Below are 25,511 nucleotides of genomic sequence, written 5' to 3'. Positions count from 1 at the left end.
TACTTCATTATTATTTAAAAATCATTTTGGATTGGTTATGTATATTAGAGTGCTTTATAAAGACTTTTACGGTATATTTGATGGTTCAGTTCTTGTTGCATCCAAACACGTTGATTCTGCAGTGCATGAAGGGTCACCCGTGTCCTGTCTGGAAACATGCTGAGGTGAATGACCCCACAAGCATTTACCTTGATTTAGTCAATCTGAGAAACAGTTCTCTGAAATGCAGCTGTGTCTTTAGGCATCACCTAAATCTTATGCTCATAAATACAAAATACTAAATACAGTCACTCAACCATGACTTATTTTGCATAAAATGACTGCAAGACAGATGACCATCCATTGGATGCTCCTCAAAAATCCAGGTGATGCTCTCTGATCTATTTGATCTCAAATTTAATGAGATTTTGAGCATAAATGTCAAAATACTATCATAATAATCATCATATCTTGTGAGCACTTGTGGCTGAATAGCTGTATTGATTTTTTTGGGGCAATTATCTCATGTCAGTGTTTGTATACGGAGGTCATTCACCCTCCCTGACAGAACAAACCTGCCGGACAGTTACCTCACCTGAGCCAAACCGACCAAGACATTTAACTACATACACAAACTGTCTGCAACAACTGAGAGATTCACTCCAACACAGCTGAAGAGGAATCCACCCAGACTTTTGCTAAGAACATGACTGGATTTTAGGAGTATCCTGGGAAGAATATTCAATATAAAGCAAATAAATAACAGAAAACACTTTGGATCAGCAAGGTACGTTTTTAGTGTTGGGTTAAATTTGAAATGATACATTAAGTTCTTCTGTGATTCAATTATCCTGAAGCATCTGTTTTCTAAATGCCATTAAGACAAGAACAGGCAGAACGATGCCAGGAAGCGTAAAGCTGCGCAGCGTCAAGAGGCTTGGACAGGAAAATAATGGTTATGAATTTTCAGATGAAGGTAAACTGTTTAGTTAGTAATCTTTTAAAACTATTCTCAAATCTATAACACACCTTATTCAGATGTTAATGAACGTACTGACTCTCTTACAGAGGCAAATGGTGATTACATGTAAGTTCTTAAGTACATTTGTTTTTTCACAATTAAGCAATCTTACTTTTTAAAGTTTCTTTCACTGAAATTGTATTAATACAGGACAATGGCTTCTGGAAAGGATAAAAAGTAAGTATCTTTTTCTCATTTTTCTTGATGACGGATGCTTATTTTATTACAGTTACTTTAAGCACCACAAACTATTTCATTCACAGGTCCAAAAATGGCCAGACATTAGAACCAGCCATCCGTGTCAGCTTCTTTCAGCTGGTAATACCTTTATATTATAACAAGAAGGAATATAGGAATATGAAATCATGCCTTTTAAATAAGCTTCTGTTTTCAGGAGGTACTATGTTTTGTGACTGTCCTGTTTAGGTTAAAAATATATTTTTACATGGATTTTACTAGATGAACACCTGTTGGCTACGATAGTGAACTTGTCATTTTTAAAGTCATAAGTTCACTTCCAAAATGAAAATTTCCTGATAATTTACTTACCCCCATGTCATCCAAGATGTTCATGCCTTTCTTTCTTCAGTTGAAAAGAAATCTTTTTTTTTTTTAAGAAAAACATTAAAGGAATTGACTTTGGGATCAATGGGTTGAAGGTCCAAATTGCAGTTTCATAGGAATAAGGGTCTTATCCAGCAAAACAATTTCATGTTCTTAGAAAAAAACAAAAAACAAAAAACAAAAACAAAATATATATATATATATATATATATACAACACTACTGTTATAAAAGTTTGGGGTCAGTAAGACTTGTAATGGTCTTTAAAGAAGTCTCTTATGCTCATCAAGGCTGCATTTATTTGATTAAAAATATAGAAAAAAACAGTAACATTGCAAAATGTTTTTACAATATAAAATAATGTTTTTTATTTTAACATACTTTGAATTTATTCCTGTGATGAAAAGCTGAATTTTTATCAACTGTTACTCCAGTCTTAAGTGATCCTTCAGAAATCATTCTAATATGCGGATTTATTATTAGAATGATCAGTGTTAGATAATATCAACAGTTGTGCTGCCAAATATTTTTTGGAACCTGTGATTTTTTTTTCAGGATTCTTTCATGAATAACAAGTTTAAAAAGTACAGTGTTTATTCAAAATATAAATATTTTATAACAATGTAAATGATTTATTATTAACTTTTAATAAACTTTTAATTATTAACTTAATACATCCTTGGTGAATAAAAGTATTAATTTCTTAAAAAATATATATATATACTTTTTAACCACAAATGCTTGTCTTGTACTACTCTGATGCATGTCCTCATGTATTACGCAATCACGTTGGAAAAGTCACACGCAGTTAGTTCTTCCTTCGTCTGTTTACTTCGGTCAAAGAGTATAGAAGTACCAAGAGGCGAAACTCAATAGAACGCTCCATAGCAACAGTTCCGCCCATGACATAACTGTGCTGCCGCCATTTTGGACTGACACCTACACAAAACGCCGTAGAATAATACGAGCCAGTCGCGCTTGACCAACTTACAATGACTTATGTAAAGTTTGTATATATATGTATTTATATCTAAATTAAATATTATAGACAGGTCCCCTTCACCAATTGACTAAACTGTTTCATACTGCTTACAGGGCTCTCAAGTTTTGGAAAAAGTTTGGAGTGAGATTACTATTAGGGGAGGAACCTCTCAAATATTTGCAGCATCGGCCCCTCTGCGCCACGGAATTCTTTCAAGTTTTTGATAGAAATTCAATTTTATCTATTGTTCAAGATTGACCAGCACAAAATAGAAATTATCACAACTGGTAAATCTGATAAAAGTCAAATTCATACAAAATTAAAAAAAATGTTTTATATATTTAAAAAATATAAATGTATCAAAAATAAAAAGAAAGTTGGCCCCAAACGAGCCAAATTAACAGCAGTGCTCAATGTACATACTGTACACATACAGTAGGATTGCAGAACCTGCCCTGAACATGTAGTCTATTTCAAGCTGTGTGTGTGTGTGTGTGTGTGTGAGAGAGAGAGAGAGAGAAAAGGCCTACACATTTCTACTTATGAATGGCATTTTGTATTGCAAGTGTTTTTTGCACATTTTGATGCCTTGATGACAGTGGTAGGGGCTCAAACTTAACTACACTAACTAGTAGTCGAATGATGTAATTTAATACAAAATAAAATCTGTTACAGTTACTGAGAAACAATGTACAGTTAGATTACAGTTGCTTAAGAAAATGTTAACGATCCACACACACAGATTTGATTTCCAAAATTGCGTTGACTGGTTTAAAATATGAGACACCAATGTTTCAGGAGTTTAGGACACAGAAAAGGACACATGCTTATTTGATAACTGAATTTTAGAAAAGTAATCAAATGTAATCAGTTACATTACTTTTAAAGCACTTAAAATAGTTATGCTACTTATTACATTTTAAATAGGGTAACTTGTTATTTGTAACCCATTACATTTCCAAAATAACCTTCCCAACAGTGTTGGTACATTTGCATTTTTGAAATATATAAAACAATTTATTTTTATAAATTTGTCTGTCTTTTATCAGATTTACCCAGGGTGTAGTTTGTGAAAAAAGCAGAGGTGGGATTGCTTTTGAATACTTTTTTCTCTCTCCATAGGTGGAGGTTGAACCAACTCCAGTAAAGCTATAGCCTAAGTAACCTAATGGTAGTGTAATCTGTTAACAATGCACATTATATACCGTTTTTTTTAGGCAAGTACCAGATAATGAGTGCCATGTCGTGAAATGTTTTAATACGACGAAAACTGTCTAACGTGATCACAATTTAATAAACACATTGTAAGTTAGGCCTATTAACTGTAATGATTTCATTTCAAACAACGAATAAATTATATAGAGAAAGGAGCAAAGAACACAGTATCAACAAAGCTTTTTGAAACTCCGAATCAGTAAACCACTGCGTCGCAAAATGATTTCAAAGCGCTCCAGTCGGATCGCGAATCATTCGATTCAGAACGGGACTTCAGAGCGCCTGTCACGAATCATTTGATTTAGATCGGAACTTAGGAGCGGGTTCGCGGGATGTTCTTATCACCACTGGGGATAAAAAAGATTCAGCAGAGGCAGGGATGCATAGACCAGAGTGGGAGAAATAGAATGGGACAAGCTGTCCCTTTCTCAGCGTGAGAAATACAAGGTGTGGCGTTAGAGCGTGTGAGCTGGTTGAAATGTGTTTCACGGTAAATGCGTGAGACTTAAGAGCCCTGTGCTTACTGTTTACCAAGTAAACCGATACAATTACTGCAAACCCTTTACTTACCCATATCTATGTTCTATTGTATTTTTTCCTTGTTAAGTTAAAAACTTAATGTAGTGAAATAACCAGATTCGATGGTAGTGATAGAGTCAGACACACTCAAATTTATTTATTCACAATGTAATTTTTTTTATTAAAAAATACATTTATAAAAAAATGGTACACATTCATAAAAAACTGTTCAAATTTATCACAAAATATGAACACCTAGCAACCATTGTCTCAAGGACTCCAACTATTGTGAGGTCTCTGTAATTTGTCATGTATTAAGTGAACACTGAACTGAAAATAGTAATAGATCAAAATCAAATAAGCAACAGAGATCAAAACCACCACCGGCAAAAAAAAAAGTCGGTTTGGAGAATTGTGTGAAGAGTTTTGCAAAAGTGACCTAAGTATTGAGAAATGTGTCCTAGCGTCTGTAAAAAACTGTATTAACCGTATATAAAATTCAGCCCGCCAAAGTGGTAAGTGGGGGTGACTGTGTTACCCGCTACAGCTGAAATCAACCTGCATTTGGCGAGTTGGCGGATGTTAATGTCAAGCAGTCCTGCTAACAATTTAATATGTACTGTAAAATCAATTCATAGTTAAAATATTTCCCCTTGTTATTATTATTACCTTTGTGGATCACTTGGAAACCGGTTAAACGCAAAATCATGCCTGGTGGATTGATAATTGCTGCAATTTATTGCAGCTCACTGCTTACGTTTCAGCCACTCGCTCGCTCGCATCTTCTACACACTTATTGCAGGTGTCAGTCCAAAATGGCGGCAACGCCTCCGCAGCGCCATCTATAGACTGTTGCCCATATCAGTACAGAGTTTCGCCTCTTGGTACTTCTATACTCTTTGCTTCGGTTCAGAAAGGTAGGGAAGGGCGAAAAACTCCATCTTATTTTCCCCTTCATCTTCAAAATCGTCCAACATCGTTGTTTTACCTTTTTTGCAAAGGGCATTTGACTTTTTTTGCACATTCGCTTTGTAAACACTGGGTTGGTACTTCCGCCTACGTGTGACCTTTCCAACGTGATTATGTAATGCATGAAGTCGAGCTAGTGCAAGATGAGCATTTGTGGTTAAAAAGTATGTAAATTAGCATTTTCCTGATCCCCACTGAAGTCCACTATATGGAGAAAAGTGCTGGAATATGTTACTTAAAAACCTCAATTTCTTTTCAACTGAAGAAAGAAAGAAATGAACGTCTTGGATGACTTGGGGGTGAGTAAATATCACCAAATTTTCATTCTCGAAGTGAACTTCGTTGACCCCAGGTTAATGACTGTCTGTAACTGCCTTATTATGTGACCAGCAGTGGTGTAAAATCAAGGGTTTGTGGTTTGAAGAGTTCATCTGAATCAAATTCTGTTTATGATATTGCAGCAGGCCAATTTTTGGTCTATTTGAATATTATGCACAGCCGATAAAAGCTCTGCTAGTTGTTTTATTGTTGATTTCCCCCGAAGTTTCGCTTCGCCACCTGTCGGGAGATCTGCATGATGATATTCGGGAGCATATGCGCAGTCGCTCATGGCTCGGCGCAGCCGCTGATTCTGCTCGTGTTTGGGTTGCTGACGGACGCCTTCATAGAGTACGACATCGAGCTCAACGAGCTTACTGACCCGGAGAAAGTATGTGTGAACAATACTATACAATATAGAAACCTGACGGAGGAAGAAAACCTGGCAATGAACATGACCAAACCGTGCGGGTGAGAGCAGGTTTTCACATTATCATTTTTACGAAACAGTATCGATTCTTGCATCCCAATAATCGATTAGTCTACTCTTGCCTGTTTTCAGTTAATGAACGGAACGTTGTAGTGCGTCTACCATCAAATACTTTTACTGTTACTTTTGAAATGAAAGAAAAGTCTCAGAATTCGAATTCTATCCGTTTTATTACAATGTTCAAAAAATAAATACGGTTGGCGCTGTTTAATGTGGAGTTACAGATCGCTGTAGCGCCTCAGTTCAAGAGAGGCAGCAGTGAACGAAATAAACAGTGAAGGATATAAACATTAATAAACACTGGAGGTATGTTAAAAGAAAGAGTACAACTTACCGAAACCGTGTTCTGTCTCATGTAACCGTTAATCGCTAGGCTATGTTCACACTTGGCGTCTTTTTTGACAAGAAAAAGTTGACAACGGCGCTTTTTTAGTAAAAAAAGAAGCTGGCAGCGTTGCAGCCGAGGGCGTCTTTTGTTGCTATAACAACAGCTGCAATCGTATGAATCTCGAGAAAAGGGGAAGCTCGCTCTTGCGCTGGTGTTTTATTAATATTTTTTTTATTTTTATTTATTTATTTTTTTTAACATTTTTGCCCTTTACTTGATAGGGCAGTATTTAGACGGGATCGAGAAGGATCTGCGAGTCTGCGGGACGCCCGAAGCGCAGCGGCGTTGATGTTAACAAAAACCGACGCGCGGCTCCGATAGCCTTGTGGGCAGCGCGTCGGTTTTTAAAGTTAACGGGGAGAAGAATGTCGGTTAACAACAATGAAATAAAAGTCTATCAACCGGCACCGTCTCCATTTTTCTTGCTGTTCTTGTTGTTATGGAAACGACAGGTCTCGCTACTCGCTTGTCATTGGTCAGCTGTCAAAAAGGCGCTTGAAGTAGGGCGTTCTTTTCAGAAAAGTTGAACTTTTTTCAACTTGAAAAGACGTTCTGAGCTGCAGAAAAAGACGCCGGCGGTGGCGTTTAAAAAAAGCGCTCATGACTTTTTTGAAAAGACGGTTTACTCCATAGAATTATAATGTAAAACAGACGCTGGCAGTTTGAAAAAAGACGCCAAGTGTGAACGTATTCGGTTTTTCAGTCGCGGAAAGATGTCAGCGTACGCCTTGTAAACATGCCATGTCATGTAACCTCGCATTTACCTCAGAAAAACATTCGGTGACCATAAAATTATTAGACAGCTAGAAAAATGAATCGTAGAGTGGATCATTTTTTATACGCACCATATAACATATTCATTATTACATTTTTTTTTTTACTGTTATTCAGTGTTTAAATAATGTTTTAATAAATCCTTAAAGTTTTTATGACAGCCACTATTTAAATGTTTATATTTAAAAAATATAATTATGTACTTTATTATAAAAACGTTGTTGAGTGTGTAATTTAAGCGTTTGTATTACCTTCAATATTATTACAGCACTACCTAATTTTGCTATAAGTTTGATTGCAACATATAATTCATTACTATATATATATATATATATATATATATATATATATATATATATACTGTAGAAAGTTTTAATTTTAAAGCTGCTTTGCTTTACAAGTACTGTACCTGATATCCAAAATAATCGAATTGCAAGTTTATGAATGAGAATCAAATTGTGAAATTTGTATCAAAACCCAGCCCTATATATATATATATATATATATATATATATATATATATATATATATATCCTAACATACAGTGTTGGGGAAAGTTACTTTTAAAAGTAATGCATTACATTATTGAGTTACGTTACTTAGTTACTTTTTATGGAAAGCAATGTGTTACTTTACTTTTGCGTTACTTTTAAAATCTGGGCAGGGCTTGATTGTTTGTTTTTAATATAAAAAGTTATATTTTTGGCAAATGTAAAAGCCTTTTCACACCAAAAGCTTCAGGCTTTGAGAAAAGTAAATTCATGTCTGTACAGTAGAATGCAAAAGAAAAAAAATATAAACTCTTTAGCAATAAAAAAAAAGGAAAACAAATGTTAGATTATCTTTAGCAATTTTTGCTTATTAGTATGGTTGAACTGGATCATTGAAGGTCGGCAGCAAAGACATCAGTTAATAAAATGGGATTAAATGCATAAAGGATATTTGTATTATTTAACGTTTAATTATTGCAGGTTGCCTCATATTCTGAGTTGAATTTCACTGTTTTTATTTATTTTGAAGAATACTGAATCTGTTTTTTGTGAGTGAGATGAATTAATGCATGTTCACGTTTATTCTAGAACTAACATCTTACTCCCGATTTCTCTCAACATGGGGACAGGAGAGCTTTTAGGCAATAAATGGGGGGGAAGTAACTGGCGTTACTTTACTAGTTACTTGAAAAAAGTAATAATATTACGTAACTTACGTTATGTTACGTTATATAACGCTTTACTTAACTTGTAATGCGTTACCCCCAACACTGCTTATATATATATAAGTAACAAAGTTACTTAAACGATTCAGAATATTGATACTTTTGATGCTTTTATAGTGCTTTTGATTATACATATTTTATTCTTTAATTAACAAAATATAGTTGGAAGAAATTAGAGATTTCTATTTTTCAGCAAACCTCAGAAAATCAAATTTTACTTTATAATGTTAAAATGCATTTCATACGTTTTTAAAATGTATTTAAAATGTAATGATGTGTGTGCCCTTCTGCTCCAGGCTACTGGACATTGAATATGAAATGACCAATTTCGCCTACTATTATGTAGGCATTGGAGTTGCGGTCTTTCTTCTCGGATACCTTCAAGTGAGCCTTTTAAACTGCTTCTCTCTTGTTTTTGTAAAATGTGAACTTTGTAAAAACCTTACTAACGTGCATCATTTTTGACCTTATAGTTAATTTTAGGTTAGACCTAAAGGGGTTTGTATGTGTTTTTTTCTTCCTCAGATCTCTTTATGGGTCACTGCAGCCGCACGTCAGATTCAGGTCATCAGGAAGATGTATTTCAGGAAGGTCATGAGGATGGAGATCGGTTGGTTTGACTGCACCTCTGTGGGAGAGCTCAACACGCGCATGTCCGAGTACGGCACATTCAAACACTTTCCAGAGCACAAACACAAGTTACCTGATATTGTATCGTCTCATGTGTGCCTCCATATAATCCTAGTGATATCAACAAGATAAACGATGCCATTGCTGATCAAGTGGGGGTCTTCATCCAGCGCTTCACTACATTCCTGTGCGGTTTCCTCATGGGTTTTGCGAAGGGCTGGAAGCTAACGCTGGTCATCATCTCAGTGTCTCCTCTCATTGGCTTAGCAACGGGTCTCATGGCTTTGGTGAGAAAAGAAAATTAATCCAGTTTTTATCCAAAATTCATACATTTTTAGACAAATGAGATGTCACTTTGTTTGCTTTTGCTTGTCTAGTTTGTTGCAAAGCTGACGGGAAAGGAGCTACAGGAATATGCTAAAGCAGGTGCTGTAGCGGATGAAGTTTTATCCTCTGTACGCACAGTGGCAGCATTCGGCGGAGAGATAAAAGAGGTGGATAGGTAACCATCATCTTCATGCATTATGACTCCCACACTGCACTGTAATCGCTACTGATTGTGTGTTATTTTCTAACCCTTGAACTCTTTAAATGTGTGTTTTCTGCAGGTATGACCGTAATCTGGTCTCTGCCCAGCGATGGGGCATCAGGAAAGGTCTTATCATGGGGTTTTTCACTGGGTACTTGTGGTTTATCATCTTCTTGTGTTATGCACTGGCCTTTTGGTATGGATCCAGCCTAGTAGTGGACACAAAAGAGTACAGTCCAGGAACATTATTGCAGGTACACACACATCAAGGTGGACTTTTTTGTCAGTTGTTGTTTGGATATCACATGTTTTTTGTTGACAGGTATTTTTGGGAGTGCTCATTGCTGCAATGAATCTGGGCCAGGCAGCTCCTTGTCTGGAGGCTTTTGCTGCTGGAAGAGGAGCCGCCACCATTATTTTTGAGACCATAGACCGGGTAAGAACCACAAACAGCCCACATCACAAAAATCAGTAGCATCTAATATTCACATCACTAAAAAAGACTAATATCTGTGTTGTTATTGTTCACTAAAATGAAAGGTAAAGCTATATATAAGGTTTTTGTTCACTGAAATGAATCTAAAATAAAATATAAATATTAGATAAAAAACTTAAACGATAATGGGAAATGTTGCCATGGTACTAACATTATTAAAACTAAAATGTAAAATGAACATAAATGAAAGCTAAACAGAAAAAAAAAAAAAAAATGACAAAAGCACATAACAAAATGACTAAAACTTGAATTCAAATTAATGAAAAAATGAAAACTGACAGTAGAAAAACAAAATCAAATTTAAAATAATAAATACTAATCAGTAATACTAAAATAAAATTAATTGTGAAATGTTTTTTAAAAAATCCTGAAAATCCGTAAACAGTAATCAGCTTGTTTAAGGATAGTTTTGTAAAATTAGGAAGAAATATAAACACTTGTATTTTTTAAAATTAATTTTTCATTGGTTTTGTTATATATATATATATATATATATATATATATATATATATATATATATATATATATTTTTTTTTAACATTTGGTTGTAACTAAAAATTGAAAATAAAAAATAAAACAAAGTAGAAAAGTAATAATGAAAAATAACAAAAACATAAAATAATAATTACTATAAACATACATACATAACACTAGAATAAAACTGATTGATCTAAAATGATTTTAAAAATAAAAATCACACTAAAAATCTTTAATGAAATGTAATTTAAACCAGTAAATAATCAGCTTGTTTTAAAATAGTGATGTAAAATTAACAAGAAATATTAACACTTTTTTAAACATTAATTTTTCATTTAATTTGTTTAGTTTTTATTTTTAAAATCAGTTAATGAGAAAAATAGAATGAAAAGTAGAGAAATAAAAGCTTACTTAAAATAATAATAAATACTATATTCATACACGTAATACTAAAATAAAATTGATTCAATCTAAATCTGTTTTAAAATAAAAATCACACTAAAAAAGCTTTAATGAGATCTAATTTAAACCTGTAAATAATTAATTTTTTTATTTTAGCTTGTTTTAGTGATGTAAAATGACAAATATTAACACATTAATGTTTTTTATATATATTTTTTATCCATTTTTGTATTTTTTATTTTAAAATTTGTTTAACAAAAATAATGAAAATATTGACAGTAGAAAATAAAAGTTAATAAAAAGAATAAATAGTAGTCATATAAATAATATTAAAATAAAACTGCTCAATCTAAAATCTTTTAATAATTAAAAAAAAAAAGCTAATAAATAATAACAAATAGTATAGCCATATATAAATAATATTAAATTAAAACTGATTAAATCTAAAACACTAAAAAAATTGCATTTGAAAATCTTCAATGAGATCTAATTCAAACCTGTAAATAATCAACTTGTTCTAGGATAGTGATGTAAAATTAAGACTCTTAAAACTGTTTTTTTGTGAAGTGTAATTGAAATAAGTGTATGGTTGTATGTCTGATCTTCCCCACTTGGTATATATTTAAAAATAAAATGAAAAATAACATTGCACAGATGGGAAATGAGTGTTAAAGTCCTCCTATGCTGGATTTTAGTAAGTGTAAGTAAAAGCGAACAGAATAAAAATGCACAGAAAGCACAACGCAGGAGCAAATCAAAAGGAAACAGCTGTTTTATTGCATGTCTGACTTCTATCTTACACCAGACTCTGTCCGGGACTTTCTAGAGTGATGGATTGACGGGAATGTTGTCTTATTTTCAGGAACCACAGATTGATTGTCTCTCTGAGGCTGGATATAAGTTAGACAAAGTGAAAGGAGATCTGGAGTTTCATAATGTAACTTTTCATTACCCATCTCGACCTGAAGTAAAGGTAAAGCTGAAATTTACACCAGTACAGTCACACCATCTGGTCCAGATGGCTCTCTGCTATGTTCCTACTTTAAAGAAACTCTCCTCACCTCCTCCTCACAGATCCTCGATCAGCTAAATTTGCAGGTACAGTCAGGAGAGACGACAGCATTTGTGGGTCCCAGTGGTGCTGGGAAGAGCACAGCCATCCAGCTCATCCAACGATTCTACGACCCCAAAGAAGGGATGGTAAAGGAACATCACTTCTACATGCTGCAGTATTATTGGTGTACAGTACATTGTTCAGAATCTTGCAATCTTGTGTTACTTTCTTTCACTCCAGGTTACGCTGGACGGTCATGACATCCGAGGTCTGAACATCCAGTGGTTGCGTAGTCTGATCGGAATCGTGGAGCAGGAGCCTGTTCTGTTTGCGACCACCATTGCCGAGAACATCCGATACGGGCGGCCTGGAGTCTCCAATGATGACATCATCGCAGCTGCCAAAGAAGCCAATGCCTACAACTTCATCATGGACCTACCACAGGCAGGAGACCACCTAACACAAACTCACATACCAGAACATACACAGAGCTCATAATGAAAGTGAAAATGAAAATTCTGTCATTAATTACTCATCCTCAAGTCGTTCCAAACCCGTAAGACCTTCGTTCATCTTCAGAACACAAATTAAGATATTTTTGATGAAATCCGAGAGCTTTCTGACCCTGCATAAACAGCAACGCAACTGACACGTTCAAGGCCCAGATAGGTAGTAAGGACATCGTTAAAATAGTCCATGTGACATCAGTGGTTCAAGCGTAATTTTATGAAGCTACGAGAATATTTTTTGTGCGCAAAGAAACAAATGACTTTATTTGACAATTTCTTCTCTTCAGTCGTTATGAGAGTGTCATAAAATTAAGGTTGAACCTCTGATGTCACATGGACTATTTTAATGATGTTCTAACTACCTTTCTGTTTTATATATATATATATATATATATATATATATATATAAAACATTCTAAAAATTACAAAATGTGAAGACCGAGATGATCCCTCAAGGGTTATTTTACTCAAAAATGAAAATTCTGTATTATATATAAATTCATGACAAAATCATGCATTCTTTTGTTTCCAATATTTCAAAATCCTGAATGTTTCCTCAAAAGGTTTAAATTATATACATAACTCAGAATGGATGCATTAAATCAACCAATTATACAGACAATAAAGACATTTATTGATATCATGAACAATTTCAAATAAATGCAGTTCTTTTGAACTTCCTATTCATCAAAAAACAACAGGAAAAAATTAGTGCTTTTAATTGATAAAAAAAAAATATTAATTGCACATTTTTTCTGAAACTTTTCACTATTAATCACGATTAATCCCACCTAACATTAAAGTTTTTAAATTTACTTTAATATTGCAATAATTTTACCTTCAATCTTCAAATTAATATAGAAACAACATAAAGACTGTATATTTTTAATATTTAATATTAATAAGAAAGTCTTTTTGTGACAAAGGTCCGATCTCCTCAATGCACTCTTGTCATAAATTAATCTATTACTTTTCCTACATAATTTGTAACACAAAACAGTGGTAAAATATCTATTTAGGTGTCTTAGACCTTTCCAACGATATATAGTTTGTCATGAATAAATTAGGATTTATTTGTAATTTATTGAAGTAAATGTAGGCGTCCCAAATACAGAACGGTGACAGTTAGGGGGTTAAAAAAATCTTTACATAAACCCATTATTTACCTATGCCCTTCAGCAAGTAGGGAATACACAGAAATTGAATAAAGTTATTAAACACTAAACACTAAATTAAATATAGATAGAATCTTTAAAATGACAAAAGTTATTGATTTCCTAATTTTTATTTTGTTCTTCAATTAACAGATCACAGCAACTGGGTTATTAGGTTATTTAGCTGCTATAACTTTAAGAGCTAACGCTTCTGAACATGGCGAGGATCTGACGTGCATGCTCGTACTTTCATTCGTGCTTTAATGTGAAATGATACAGGCTACAGCGTGTACCACTGCATTTTTGTGTGCAAAAGGGTGCATGCTACGAGCAGTGTAACGGCTGACAGGACAGGTCAATTCATTTTTACTGACATATGGCCTGACAACATTTCATCTTGCCTGTGCTTGTTTGACTAGTGCCTGGCACTGAAATGAAGCTGGAGTGCGTGTCTGAAAAGTCTCCCGTTTGATGTGGCCCTAGCCCCCTGTCCCTGCGTTAAATATTTTAAATGGCGTTAATTGGAAAAACACGCTAATTTTGACAACACTAGCATGGGTTCCACAAAAATATTAAACAGCACAACTGTTTTTGACATTGATAATAATAAGAAATGTTTCTTGAAATATTTCACAATATTACTGTTTTTACTGTATTTATGATTACATAAATGCAGTTTGGTAAGCATGAAAGATTTTCATTGTTTTTCAAAACAATTAAAAACTTCTTACAGCCCCCAAATAGTAGTGTGTATATAACACACGTCTCTTTTTTAAAATCATTCAAAATCATTGAATTTTTAAAAAATCTTTTTGTTTTAGAAATTTGACACTTTGGTAGGTGAGGGTGGAGGCCAGATGAGTGGCGGGCAGAAGCAGCGAATCGCAATAGCCCGGGCGCTGGTGAGAAATCCCAGAATCCTCCTCCTGGACATGGCTACATCAGCTCTGGACAATGAAAGTGAAGCTGTTGTACAGGAGGCTTTAGACAAGGTCAGCAACACACACAGATACTCTGCCTATGTCAAAGTAGTAGACGATTACATCAGTCTCACTGAAGACACAACCATTAATCCCCTGTTGCAGGTCAGACTGGGTCGCACAACCATTTCTATCGCTCACCGTTTATCCACAATAAAGAATGCCGATGTGATTGTGGGATTTGAGCATGGCCGTGCCGTGGAGCATGGAAAACATGATGAGCTATTGGATAGAAAAGGTGTTTACTTCACCTTGGTCACTCTTCAGAGCCAGGGAGACAAAGCCCTCAATCAAAAAGCCCAACAGGGTGAGTAACACACTCTTCCTTTCCTAATGCTAGTACTCTGTGTTAAAAGGGTAGCTCACCCAAATATGGAAATGCTGTCATTATTTACTCTCATGTTGTTCCTTTCTTCTGTTGAACACAAAAGAAGATATTTTGAAGAATGTTGGTAGACAAACACTTGACGGTAGCCATTGACTTCCATCATATGGAAAAATACTATGAGTACCGTCAGCTGTTTGGTTACCAACATACTTAAAATATTTAATTTAAATTTTTGGACAAACTGTCCTTTTAACGTGACGCGTGTCAATGTTCTCCGGTGCAATGAACTCTGTGGAGCAAAGCCCCCGGAACTGTGACGTGGTAAAGTTTAAATAATTAAATCTTTGAACCCATTGCCACTGACCTTTTGAAAAAAAGCCACTTGACACTTCTTGTTGTTAGTGTGTTGTTATAATTTTGTCCCACAAACTTTTTTGAGTAAAAGCAATTAAGATGAAATAAAAATGATCTTGAATACCTCACAATTGCTTATTATTAATATATATTAACCTATGTATCAGTGGTATTTTCATAATATTTATATACAGTTTTATGCAAAAGTTTGGGAACCCCTTGCAGAATCTATGAAAATGTGAGTAGATTTAACAAAATAAGAGAGATCATACAAAATGCATGTAATTTTTTATTTAGTACTGTTCTGAGTAAGATATTTTACATTAAAGATGTTTACATATAGCCCACAAGACTAAAAAATTATTAAAATAACCCTTTTCAAATGAATACTGTGTTTACCTGGATGATCTACGACTGTTGTTTTGTTTTGTTTTGTGATGGTTGTTCATTGTCCCTTGTTTATTTTGAACAGTTATATTGAGCACTGTTCTTCAGAAAAATCCTGTGGGTCCTGCAGATTCTTTAGTTTTCCAGCATCTTTTGCATTTAAACCCTTTCCAGATTTGACTGTATGGTTTTGAGATCCATCTTTTTTACAGCGAGGACAACTGAGGAACTATTAAAAAAGGTTCAAACATTCACTGATGCTCCAGAAGCAAACACAATGCATTAAGAGCCAGGGGGTGAAAACTTTTGAACAAGATGAAGATGTCAACATTTTTCTTCTTTTGTTGAAATATTTTTTACTGTCCTTCAGAAGCAACAGAAGATACTTGCATGTTTCCCAGAAAACAAATTAAGTACAATTTACCTTGATCTTCAGATTAAGAAAGTTTTCACCCCCCCAGCTTTTAATTATCGTGTTTCCTTCTGGAGCATCAGTGAATGTTTGAACGATTTTTAATAGTTGTGTTTGAGTCCCTTAATTGTCGTCAATGTGAAAAGATGTATCTTAAAATTATACAGTGAATGCTGGAAAGGGTTCAAATATGCAAAAAATGAAAAACTGAAGAACCTGCTGGAGCTGGAGGATTTTTCTGAAGAAGGGTGCTCAGTTTAACTGTTCAGAGCAAAAAATGAACCACCGTCGCAAAACAAACAAACAAACAAACAAACAAAAAAAAAACAGTTGTAGATCATCCAGGTAGCCACACACACAGTATTTTGAAGGGGATTATTTTAATAATTTCAGCTATTTTTGCTCTTGTGGACCATATGTAAACTTATTTACATTTTTATTTTACTTTATTTCGGATCGATTTCAATTAAAAAAGTAATATTTTTAGGTAACAATAACAACACTGATTTACATTATATTGCAAATTTACCCTCATGGCGTTTGCACTGATCGTTGCTTTAAAGGTAATCGAAGGTATTAAGACTTTTATAGCTTAATATACCACAAATGTTGTCTCTTACTGAAATATGTAGTAGAAAAACCATGAAAGACTTGCCTTATTTTAAAAAACCGTATCATTTTATACATATTTTGGACTATGGGGGGCGCTATTATTTTGATGATGTGAAATCATTGCATTCGGTGAGCTACTGGAGCTACCTGTTGCACAACTCAGAAAATAAAATACTGATAGAATGCCATATTGTGCGGCATTTGATTGTAATTTTCAGTCGAAGGACAACAAGTGAAGTGTCATAAGTCTTCACTGCTTTCCTAGCAAGAGGAAAGAGGAGAAAAGAATGGGAAGATGCCAGTGGACAAATAAAAAAAAATTCCTAAAGACCCGCGTCTTTGTTCTCTCAACTTCAGCTCTGTTGCCTTTGAGGCCTTTAGTAGACCACAGCTACTGAAAGAGCTTAAAACAGCAGAGACAAGAAATGCTAGATGCTATCCTGGCAGGATGAAGGTGCCACTGAAGGAGTTTCTCAGCATGGATTTCACTCTATATCCAGGGGCGTTTAGACTTCTTGTGGGGCAAAATCAATGGTACTTGCATCTGGTTTAAGCCTACACTTATATCCATCACCACCTGTAAGTTCTGTCAGTAGCTGTGGTCATTGGATTAGTATTTTTCTGAATTGTTGTGGTAAAAATAGTAACAGGCAGTGCCAGTAGCTCACCGAGTACAACCACTTCATGTCATTGAATAATGGCACCTCCCTTAGTCCAAAATATGTATAAAACGATGTGGATTTTTTAAAAAACGAGATATCATTTACGTTTTATGACGTAGTTTTGATCGCATATCTTTAAGCATGAAGTACTATAGTAAGCGAATAAATTGCTGTAATTCTAATCTTTCTGTCTCTCACTCTTCTCAGAGATGGAGGCAGCTGAAAGGCATCACGGTGATGCAGAGAGAAGGAGTCTCAGCAGGGCAGGAAGCTATCGCGCTAGTTTAAGGTACAAATTGTGAAGTAGCATGTTGCGAACCTATTTAAATAATCCCAAAAACATCAATGTTAAAAATGTAATTCCCTATGGAGCTTTTACTTTCGGAACCCAACTGTTGCACTCTATATTTCCTTCTGAAAACGTAACAATTTAGTTTAGTTTGGAATTAGGAGTGTTAGCATTAGTAGTTTTTTTAGTGCCTAAAACACTGCATATAAAGTCAGCTCTATTTGTAATGCAGTGGTAAGTGCCTAGAAGTGTGTAAACGTCACAGTATAATAGTCTTTCACTCTTCCATCTCACTCTCTTTCATTGTATCAGGGCATCTGTTCACCAAAGATCTCGATCGCAGCTGTCAAATGTTGTACCTGAATCCTCTGTGGCCATTGCTGGAGAGCTGGCCCCTCGCTTCTATTCTGAAACCCGCGTTTCACAGGAGAAGGTAAAGGTTAGAGCTCTTCAACACCATGGGCCTGATGTTGAGTATTTTGCAAACACTTATGTGTGTGCGTACTGTGCCTACTGTAGAGCGGCCTTCTTGATGACGATTCAGAAGAGGTGGAACCAGCTCCAGTGGCTCGTATTCTGAAATATAACGCTCCTGAATGGCCTTATATGCTCTTTGGAAGCTTTGGAGCAGCTGTGAATGGGGGGGTGAACCCCGTCTACGCTCTTCTCTTCAGCCAAATCCTAGCGGTGAGGTTTCAGCCTGCTATTCTCCTGTAGTACATGTATTTCAGTAGGCGTGACTTCTCAAATCGCTCTCTTTACCTGCAGACCTTCTCAATGACCGACCCAGTTGAACAACGGAAGGAAATTAATGGAATCTGTATGTTTTTTGCTGTTGTTGGTTTGGTTTCATTTTGCACTCAGACTTTGCAGGTTTGTCTTCATATTAAGCCTTTTCATTAGATTTCTGTCAATTATTACATACATACTCTTTTTGGGCATTGATGGTTTTACTATCTTACTTTACCTAGTAAAATACTATCTAGACAGTATTTATTACAGCTAGTTCTTTCATTTTTCCTTTCAGGGCTATGCATTCTCTAAATCTGGGGAGTTGCTGACTCGTAGACTGAGGCGCCTAGGTTTTCAGGCGATGTTGGGACAGGAGATCGGCTGGTTTGATGATCACAGAAACAGCCCAGGTGCTTTGACCACAAGACTGGCCACTGATGCCTCACAAGTCCAGGGAGTAAGAAAAACATTTAGCAGATACTTTTTTTTCTACCATCTAGATGGCACTTTTCTATAAAAACGAAGCTTAATTATGCTTAAATAACACCCCAGGCCACAGGTTCTCAGATTGGCATGATCGTCAATTCTCTGACCAACATCGGTGTGGCCATTATCATCGCTTTCTACTTCAGCTGGAAGCTCACTCTGGTCATCCTGGGATTCCTGCCCTTCCTGGCTCTTTCTGGAGGGTTTCAGGCTAAGATGTTAACTGGATTCGCCAAGCAGGACAAAGAGGCCATGGAGGCAGCTGGACAGGTGAGCTCAGGCTAGACTAGAGTATGGGTAAAATCTGGGGATGCACCAATGCTAAATTTCTCCTGGCTCTTCCAAGCTTCATAATTGCAGTAAATGTGCAATAAAGGGCAATAGAGTGCATCCATCCATCATAAAAAAAAGTGTTTCACATGGCTCTGGGGGGGTTAATAAAGGCCTTCTGAAGTGAATCAATCTGTTTGTGTAAGAAAAATATCCATATTTAAAAATCTCTAGCTTCCACTAACTCTCTTACGTGCGCTCACAAGAAAGTGACGTTCTAGCACAGGGGTGGCGAACTCCGGTCCTGGAGAGCCGCAGCCCTGCAGAGTTCAGCTCCAACCCCAATTAAAACTCACCTGCCTGTTGCTTTCTAGTAACCCTTCAGACCTTAATTAGCTTGTTCAGGTGTGTTTGATTAGGGTTGAAGCAAAACTATGCAGATCTGCGGCTCTCCAGGACCAACGTTCGCCACCCCTGTTCTAGCGGATGACGTAGGACGTAGGCATAGCGTAAGCTCCGATGAGAATGTGCTAGTCCCGTGAGAACCAAGTTTTGGTTACAGCACTGCTCAATTAAAGCGGAAGAGACTCACGGTCCTGGGGTGGCTACAGGGATCATGGTTGCCATGTTACAAAACCAGCCCAACTGGTACTCAAAACTAACCCAATGGCTCAAATTGCTCCAAAATTGCATTCCAGAGGGTCCCACCATGGTAGAAATTAATTACGGTTCAACTCGTGAACTAAAAAAAACAGGCTGCAGCAGCAGTATAAATGTAGCCCAATTTGGTGGGAAAACCACAGACTTGGCAACACTGACAACAGTATGTTGCATCACATTTAAAAGCAACAAAACGGCATTTATTGTTTGCATTTTGTGATAAAATAACAGAAACTGACAGCTGAGACTTTGTTTTTTATTCAAAGTAACAAAACACAAAGCACTTTGCGAATATTGGGTGGGAGGCAAGCTGCAGTGAAGGAAAACAGAGGACCTGGCAACCCTGGTCTGAACTACAGGTGATTCACAGGACCAAATAGAAACTGCATTAACTGCGCTATATTTTAAGTAAGACTCAAATTGCTCCAAAATTGCATTCCAGGGGGTCCCACCATGGTCGTAATTAATTACGGTTCAACCCACAAACTAAAAAAACAGGCTGCAGCAACCATATAAAAGTAGCCCAATTCTGTGGGAAAACCACAGACTTTTCAACACTGACAGCAATATGTTGCGTCACATTTAAAAGCAACAAAACGGCATTTATTGTATGAATTTTGTGATAAAATAACAGAAACTCAGAGCTGAGACTTTGTTTTTTATTCAAAGTAACAAAACACAAAGCACTTTGCGATTACTGAGTAGGAGGCAAGCTGCAGTGAAGAAAAGCAGAGGACCTGGCAACCCCGGTCTGAACGATATTTTAAGTAAGACTGCGTTAATGTGTTACTATTGCATTAACTTTAACAGCCCTGAATTCTACACAAAAGATATTTTCTTCAGACACAAGCTGTAGTCTGACACATTTTTCCACCCCCTTTTGATTGACATGATATAATTGACTGATGCATCAGTACATATCAAGTGAAATCACCCACCTATTAGCTTCTGTATCTGGCATTTTGAATGTCTCTTTGTTTCTGAGTTTAGATATCCGGGGAAGCTCTGAGTAACATCCGAACCATTGCCGGCCTGGGAAAAGAGCGTCATTTTGTGGAAATGTTCGAAGCACATTTGGAGGCTCCATACAAGGCCGCGCTAAAGAAGGCTAATGTTTACGGTGCCTGTTATGGGTTTTCCCAATGCGTGGTCTTCATGGCAAACTCTGCCTCCTATCGATTTGGTGGATACCTGGTCCAGCAAGAGGGGCTACACTTCAGTTATGTTTTCAGGTGAAATAACAGTGAACAGTGAAAAGTGTTTTGTTGGTGTCCACCGTGTAGTTGTAAGTAAATGGCGGTCATAATAAGGTGAGGTTCTGTCACTACAGGGTGATTTCAGCGATTGTAACCAGCGGCACAGCTCTCGGCCGAGCGTCATCATACACACCAGACTACGCCAAAGCCAAGATCTCTGCTGCGCGATTCTTCCAGCTACTCGACCGCGTTCCCAAAATTAGTGTCTACAGTAATGCAGGAGACAAATGGGTAATTCATTTATCAATACCAGTTGTTTTTGTCCCATTTTTCCCAGAAAAGTCATTAAGTCACAGCGGGTCAAAACTGCATTGTTGACAGAAAGAAAACACATATAAGGGACATTTAAATAATTACATTCAGAAATAATGTAAAGAAAAATGAAATGTTTACAAATGTTTTAATCACTACAAACATTTATTTTTGTTTCCCCTCAGTAGACAAAAATCCTTCACATTTAACAAATCAAAAAAACAACGATCATGCAACACTAAAGACTGGAGTTATGATGCTGAAAATTCAGCTTTGCTTTACAGAAAGAAATTTTTTTTTAAAATGTATTAAAATAAAAATGGTAATTAAGTTGACTGTTTAAGCGAATTGATCCAGCTTATGGTTTTTCAAAAACTAGACTATCAAACCATTGAAAATCAACAGGCTAACATGTTAATCACGTTAAAAACATGCTAATTATGCTAGAAACATGTTTGCATTAAGCTAACAACATGCTAATCATGTTAATAACATGATATCAACATGGTAACATGTTAATCACATTAAAAACATGGTAGCAACATATTCAAGCTAGAAAAATGTTTGCAATATGTTAACATGCTAATCATGCTAGAAACATGTTAGCAACATGCTAATCGTGCTAAAACGTGCTACCAATATGCTAAAAATGCTAACCATATTAACAACAGGCTAATCATTTTATCAACATGTTGATCACATTAAGCATATGTTAGCAACATGCTAAAACATGTTTACAACATACTAATGTTAACAACATGCTATCAACATGTTAATCACATTAAAACATGCTAGCAACATATGCTAGAAACATGCTTGCAATGTTAACATTCTAATCATACTAGAAACATGTTAGCAACATGTTAATCGTGCTAAAACATGCTAGCAACATGCTAGTCATGTTAACAACATGCTATCAACATGCTAATCACGTTAAAAACATGCTAACTAGATGACAATAATGCTTGCAGTATGTTAACAACATGCTAATCATGTTAAAAACATGTTAGCAAAATGCTAGCAACATGTTAATCATGCTTCCAATATGTTAACAACCTAACATGTTAATCATGTTAAAAACAAGTTCGCAACATGCTAGCCACATGCTAATCATGGTACAAACATGCTTTCAAAATGTTAATGCTAATCATGCTAACAACAGTAATCATGGTAGACATGTGGTATCAATATACTGATTATGGTAAGAACATGCTACCAGCATGCTAATCATGCTAAAACATGCAACATGTAAATCATGTTAGAAACATGTTAGCAACATGCTAATAACATACTGATCATGTTAAAACATGCTAGCAGCATGTGAATCATGTTAGAAACATGCTAACAACATGCCAACATGTTAATCATGCTAGAAATATGATAGCAACATGCTAATCATGCTAAAACATGCTAGCAACATGACAAACATGCTAATTATATTAACAACATGCTATCAACATGTTAAAATATGTTAGCAACATACTAATGTTAACAACATGCTAGCAATATTTTAATCACATTAAAAACATGTTAACAACATATCAATAATGCTGGAAACATGCTCGCAGTGTGTTAACAACATGTTAATCATGCTAGAAATATGCTAGCAACATGCTAATTGCTAAAACATGCTAGCACTATGCTAAACACACTAATCATATTAACAACATGTTAACCCTGGTGAAAAAAAAACAGCATATGCTGGTTAGGTATGTTTTGGTGCTGGTTTAAGCTGGTCCTTGACCAGCAACATGACCAGCATAAACCAGCATCAAAACCTAACCAGCATATGCTGTGTTTTCAACAGGGAATAATGTTAACATTTTAAATTTAGTTCGTTTTATACTTTATTTTCATCAAATAAATGTGACCTTGGTGAGCATAAGAGATTTCTTTCAAAAACATTTAAAAAATCCTAATTATTCCAAACTATTGAAAGGTAGTGTACATTTTAGAATCATCTTATCTGTTACAAGACTGAACATAATTTGTCATATTTAGAGTATAGGCTCTTATATACAAATGTAGAAGATATACTGACAAAATATTTTATACATTGTATTTTAGCACTGCGTTGTTTCTTTGTGCAGCAATATGTTCTGCATAGGCAGGAAGACAGTCTGACCATCTGACAGTAAACTGTCTCTTTCCCTTTCTTTTAGGACAATTTTAAAGGGGACATTGAGTTCATAGACTGCAAGTTCACATACCCGTCCCGCCCAGACATTCAGGTTCTGAATGGTCTGAGTGTGAGCGTTAGGCCGGGTCAGACTTTGGCCTTTGTGGGCAGCAGCGGCTGTGGCAAGAGCACCAGCGTTCAACTACTGGAGCGATTCTACGATCCTAGCAGTGGACGTGTGGTAAGAACATGCTGTTGGGACGTTTCACAAATATTTTGAATTGGGTTTTTGCATCAGTGTGTTTTATAACCTAATCATTGTTCTTTATCGATTAGCTCATTGATGGCCGTGAAACTTCTCGGGTCAACGCTGCTTTCCTGCGCTCTAAGATTGGGATTGTCTCTCAGGAGCCAATTCTGTTCGACTGCAGTATAGCCGAGAACATCCGCTACGGAGACAATCAGCGCAAGCTCAGCATGGACGAAGTCATTGCCGCAGCCAAGAAGGCCCAGCTGCATGACTTTGTCATGTCACTTCCTGAGGTGTTCAGTGGGCCATATTATGAGATTTTAGAATTTAGAGTTGTGGGGAGCTCTACTTTAAAGGAGAAGTCCACTTCCAGAACACAATTTAGAGATAATGTACTCACCCCCTTGTCATCCAAGATGTTCATGTCTATCTTTCCTTAGACGTAAAGAAATTGTTTTTTCTGAGGAAAACATTTCAGGATTTTTCTCCATATAATGGACTGATATGGTGCTCCGAGTTTGAACTTTCAATGAAAATAACCAATTTTTTTGCTAGATAAGACCTTTCTTCCTCGACTGGGATTGTTTACAACCGCATTTGGGATCGTTTGAAGCCGCATTTAAACTGCATTTTGGAAGTTCAAACTCGGGGCACCACTATATGGAGAAGTCCACTATATGGAGAAAAATCCTGAAATGTTTAATTAAAGTAAGAAGTAAGAAAGTAAGAAGTAAGAAAGACTTGAACATCTTGGATGACAAGGGGGTGAGTACATTATCTGTAAATTGTTGTTCTGCAAGTGGACTTCTCCTTTAATTCTGAAATGACAGCTAATTCAGTGACTCTGACCAATGTAATTGATTTGTGTGAAATATATATGTTTATCTTTTTTATGTGTCCCATGATGCAGAAATACGACACTAATGTTGGTTCTCAAGGTTCCCAGCTTTCCCGTGGCCAAAAGCAGCGTATCGCCATAGCCAGAGCGATCATACGAGACCCCAAAATACTGCTCCTTGATGAGGCCACCTCAGCACTGGACACAGAGAGTGAGAAGGTAAGCAGGAAATCCAGAACAAGAGTTTGAGAAGATCTTCCTGTTGTTGAGAACTCATATGTTTTTGTGTGTGTGTGTGTCAGACTGTACAGGATGCACTGGATAAAGCCAGAGAAGGCAGAACATGCATCGTCATCGCTCACCGTCTCTCTACTATCCAGAACTCTGACATCATAGCTGTGATGTCACGGGGTTACGTCATCGAGAAGGGCACGCATGACTATCTCATGGGCCTGAAGGGCGCATATTACAAACTCGTCACGACCGGAGCGCCCATCAGCTAATCTCACACTCAGCACTTAGGAGAACTAGACAGGATTTCCTGCATTCAGATATAATGATAAATCAGCTGATATTTGGCTGATTACCATGCCTTCTTAACGGAAATATTTTTACTGAATTTCGAGTAAATACTGTGTGCAAGAAAATGTATTTCACAGTATACAGTGTACATTTCAATTTCTATAATTGAATTAGTCTATATCAAAACACATTTCAAAATAACATTACTTCTGATACTTCTAATCTAATAACTGAATGCTGAAAACAAAAACTTCCATGTTTGTTGTTGTATTCCTTGCGAAATGAATGTATTTATGTACTATCAAATAAAAAATTTATTGATTAAACAAAAAAGCAGAGACTGAGCGACATGACCTAAGTAAAAGCTTTGAAGGATTAGTTCACTTCCAGAATAAAAATTTCCAGATAGTTTACTCA

At 36.0% G+C, this 25,511-nt stretch overlaps 1 protein-coding gene across 1 annotated transcript; it reads left to right on the top strand.

Moving 5' to 3' along the window:
• The first annotated feature begins 566 nt into the window (after positions 1-566).
• Positions 567-25,511, top strand: abcb11b (ATP-binding cassette, sub-family B (MDR/TAP), member 11b). Its single transcript, XM_051122291.1, has 29 exons — positions 567-766; positions 862-955; positions 1,048-1,066; positions 1,151-1,177; positions 1,264-1,318; positions 5,793-6,037; positions 8,731-8,818; positions 8,960-9,093; positions 9,180-9,351; positions 9,442-9,566; positions 9,673-9,847; positions 9,916-10,029; positions 11,831-11,941; positions 12,043-12,168; positions 12,263-12,466; positions 14,507-14,677; positions 14,771-14,972; positions 17,628-17,709; positions 18,022-18,142; positions 18,229-18,396; positions 18,478-18,582; positions 18,737-18,898; positions 18,994-19,197; positions 20,848-21,089; positions 21,188-21,344; positions 23,528-23,725; positions 23,821-24,027; positions 24,645-24,791; positions 24,875-25,511. The coding sequence occupies exons 2-29, from the start codon at positions 880-882 to the stop codon at positions 25,073-25,075; spliced, it is 4,038 nt and encodes a 1,345-aa protein (XP_050978248.1). The 5' UTR covers positions 567-766; positions 862-879; the 3' UTR covers positions 25,076-25,511.

Source organism: Labeo rohita, chromosome 11 (assembly GCF_022985175.1).
Source record: "Labeo rohita strain BAU-BD-2019 chromosome 11, IGBB_LRoh.1.0, whole genome shotgun sequence".
NCBI lineage: Eukaryota > Metazoa > Chordata > Actinopteri > Cypriniformes > Cyprinidae > Labeo > Labeo rohita.
Note: the sequence above shows the minus strand (reverse complement) of the source record. Positions and strands in the feature narration are given on the sequence as shown.

Bases quoted from the DNA above. Each gene is read 5' to 3' on its own strand.
- abcb11b (XM_051122291.1), top strand. From the start codon at position 880: ATGCCAGGAAGCGTAAAGCTGCGCAGCGTCAAGAGGCTTGGACAGGAA. The intron at 6,038-8,730 runs GTGAGAGCAGGT...CTTCTGCTCCAG, and splicing joins AACATGACCAAACCGTGCGG to GCTACTGGACATTGAATATG. The intron at 14,973-17,627 runs GTGAGTAACACA...CACTCTTCTCAG, and splicing joins CAATCAAAAAGCCCAACAGG to AGATGGAGGCAGCTGAAAGG.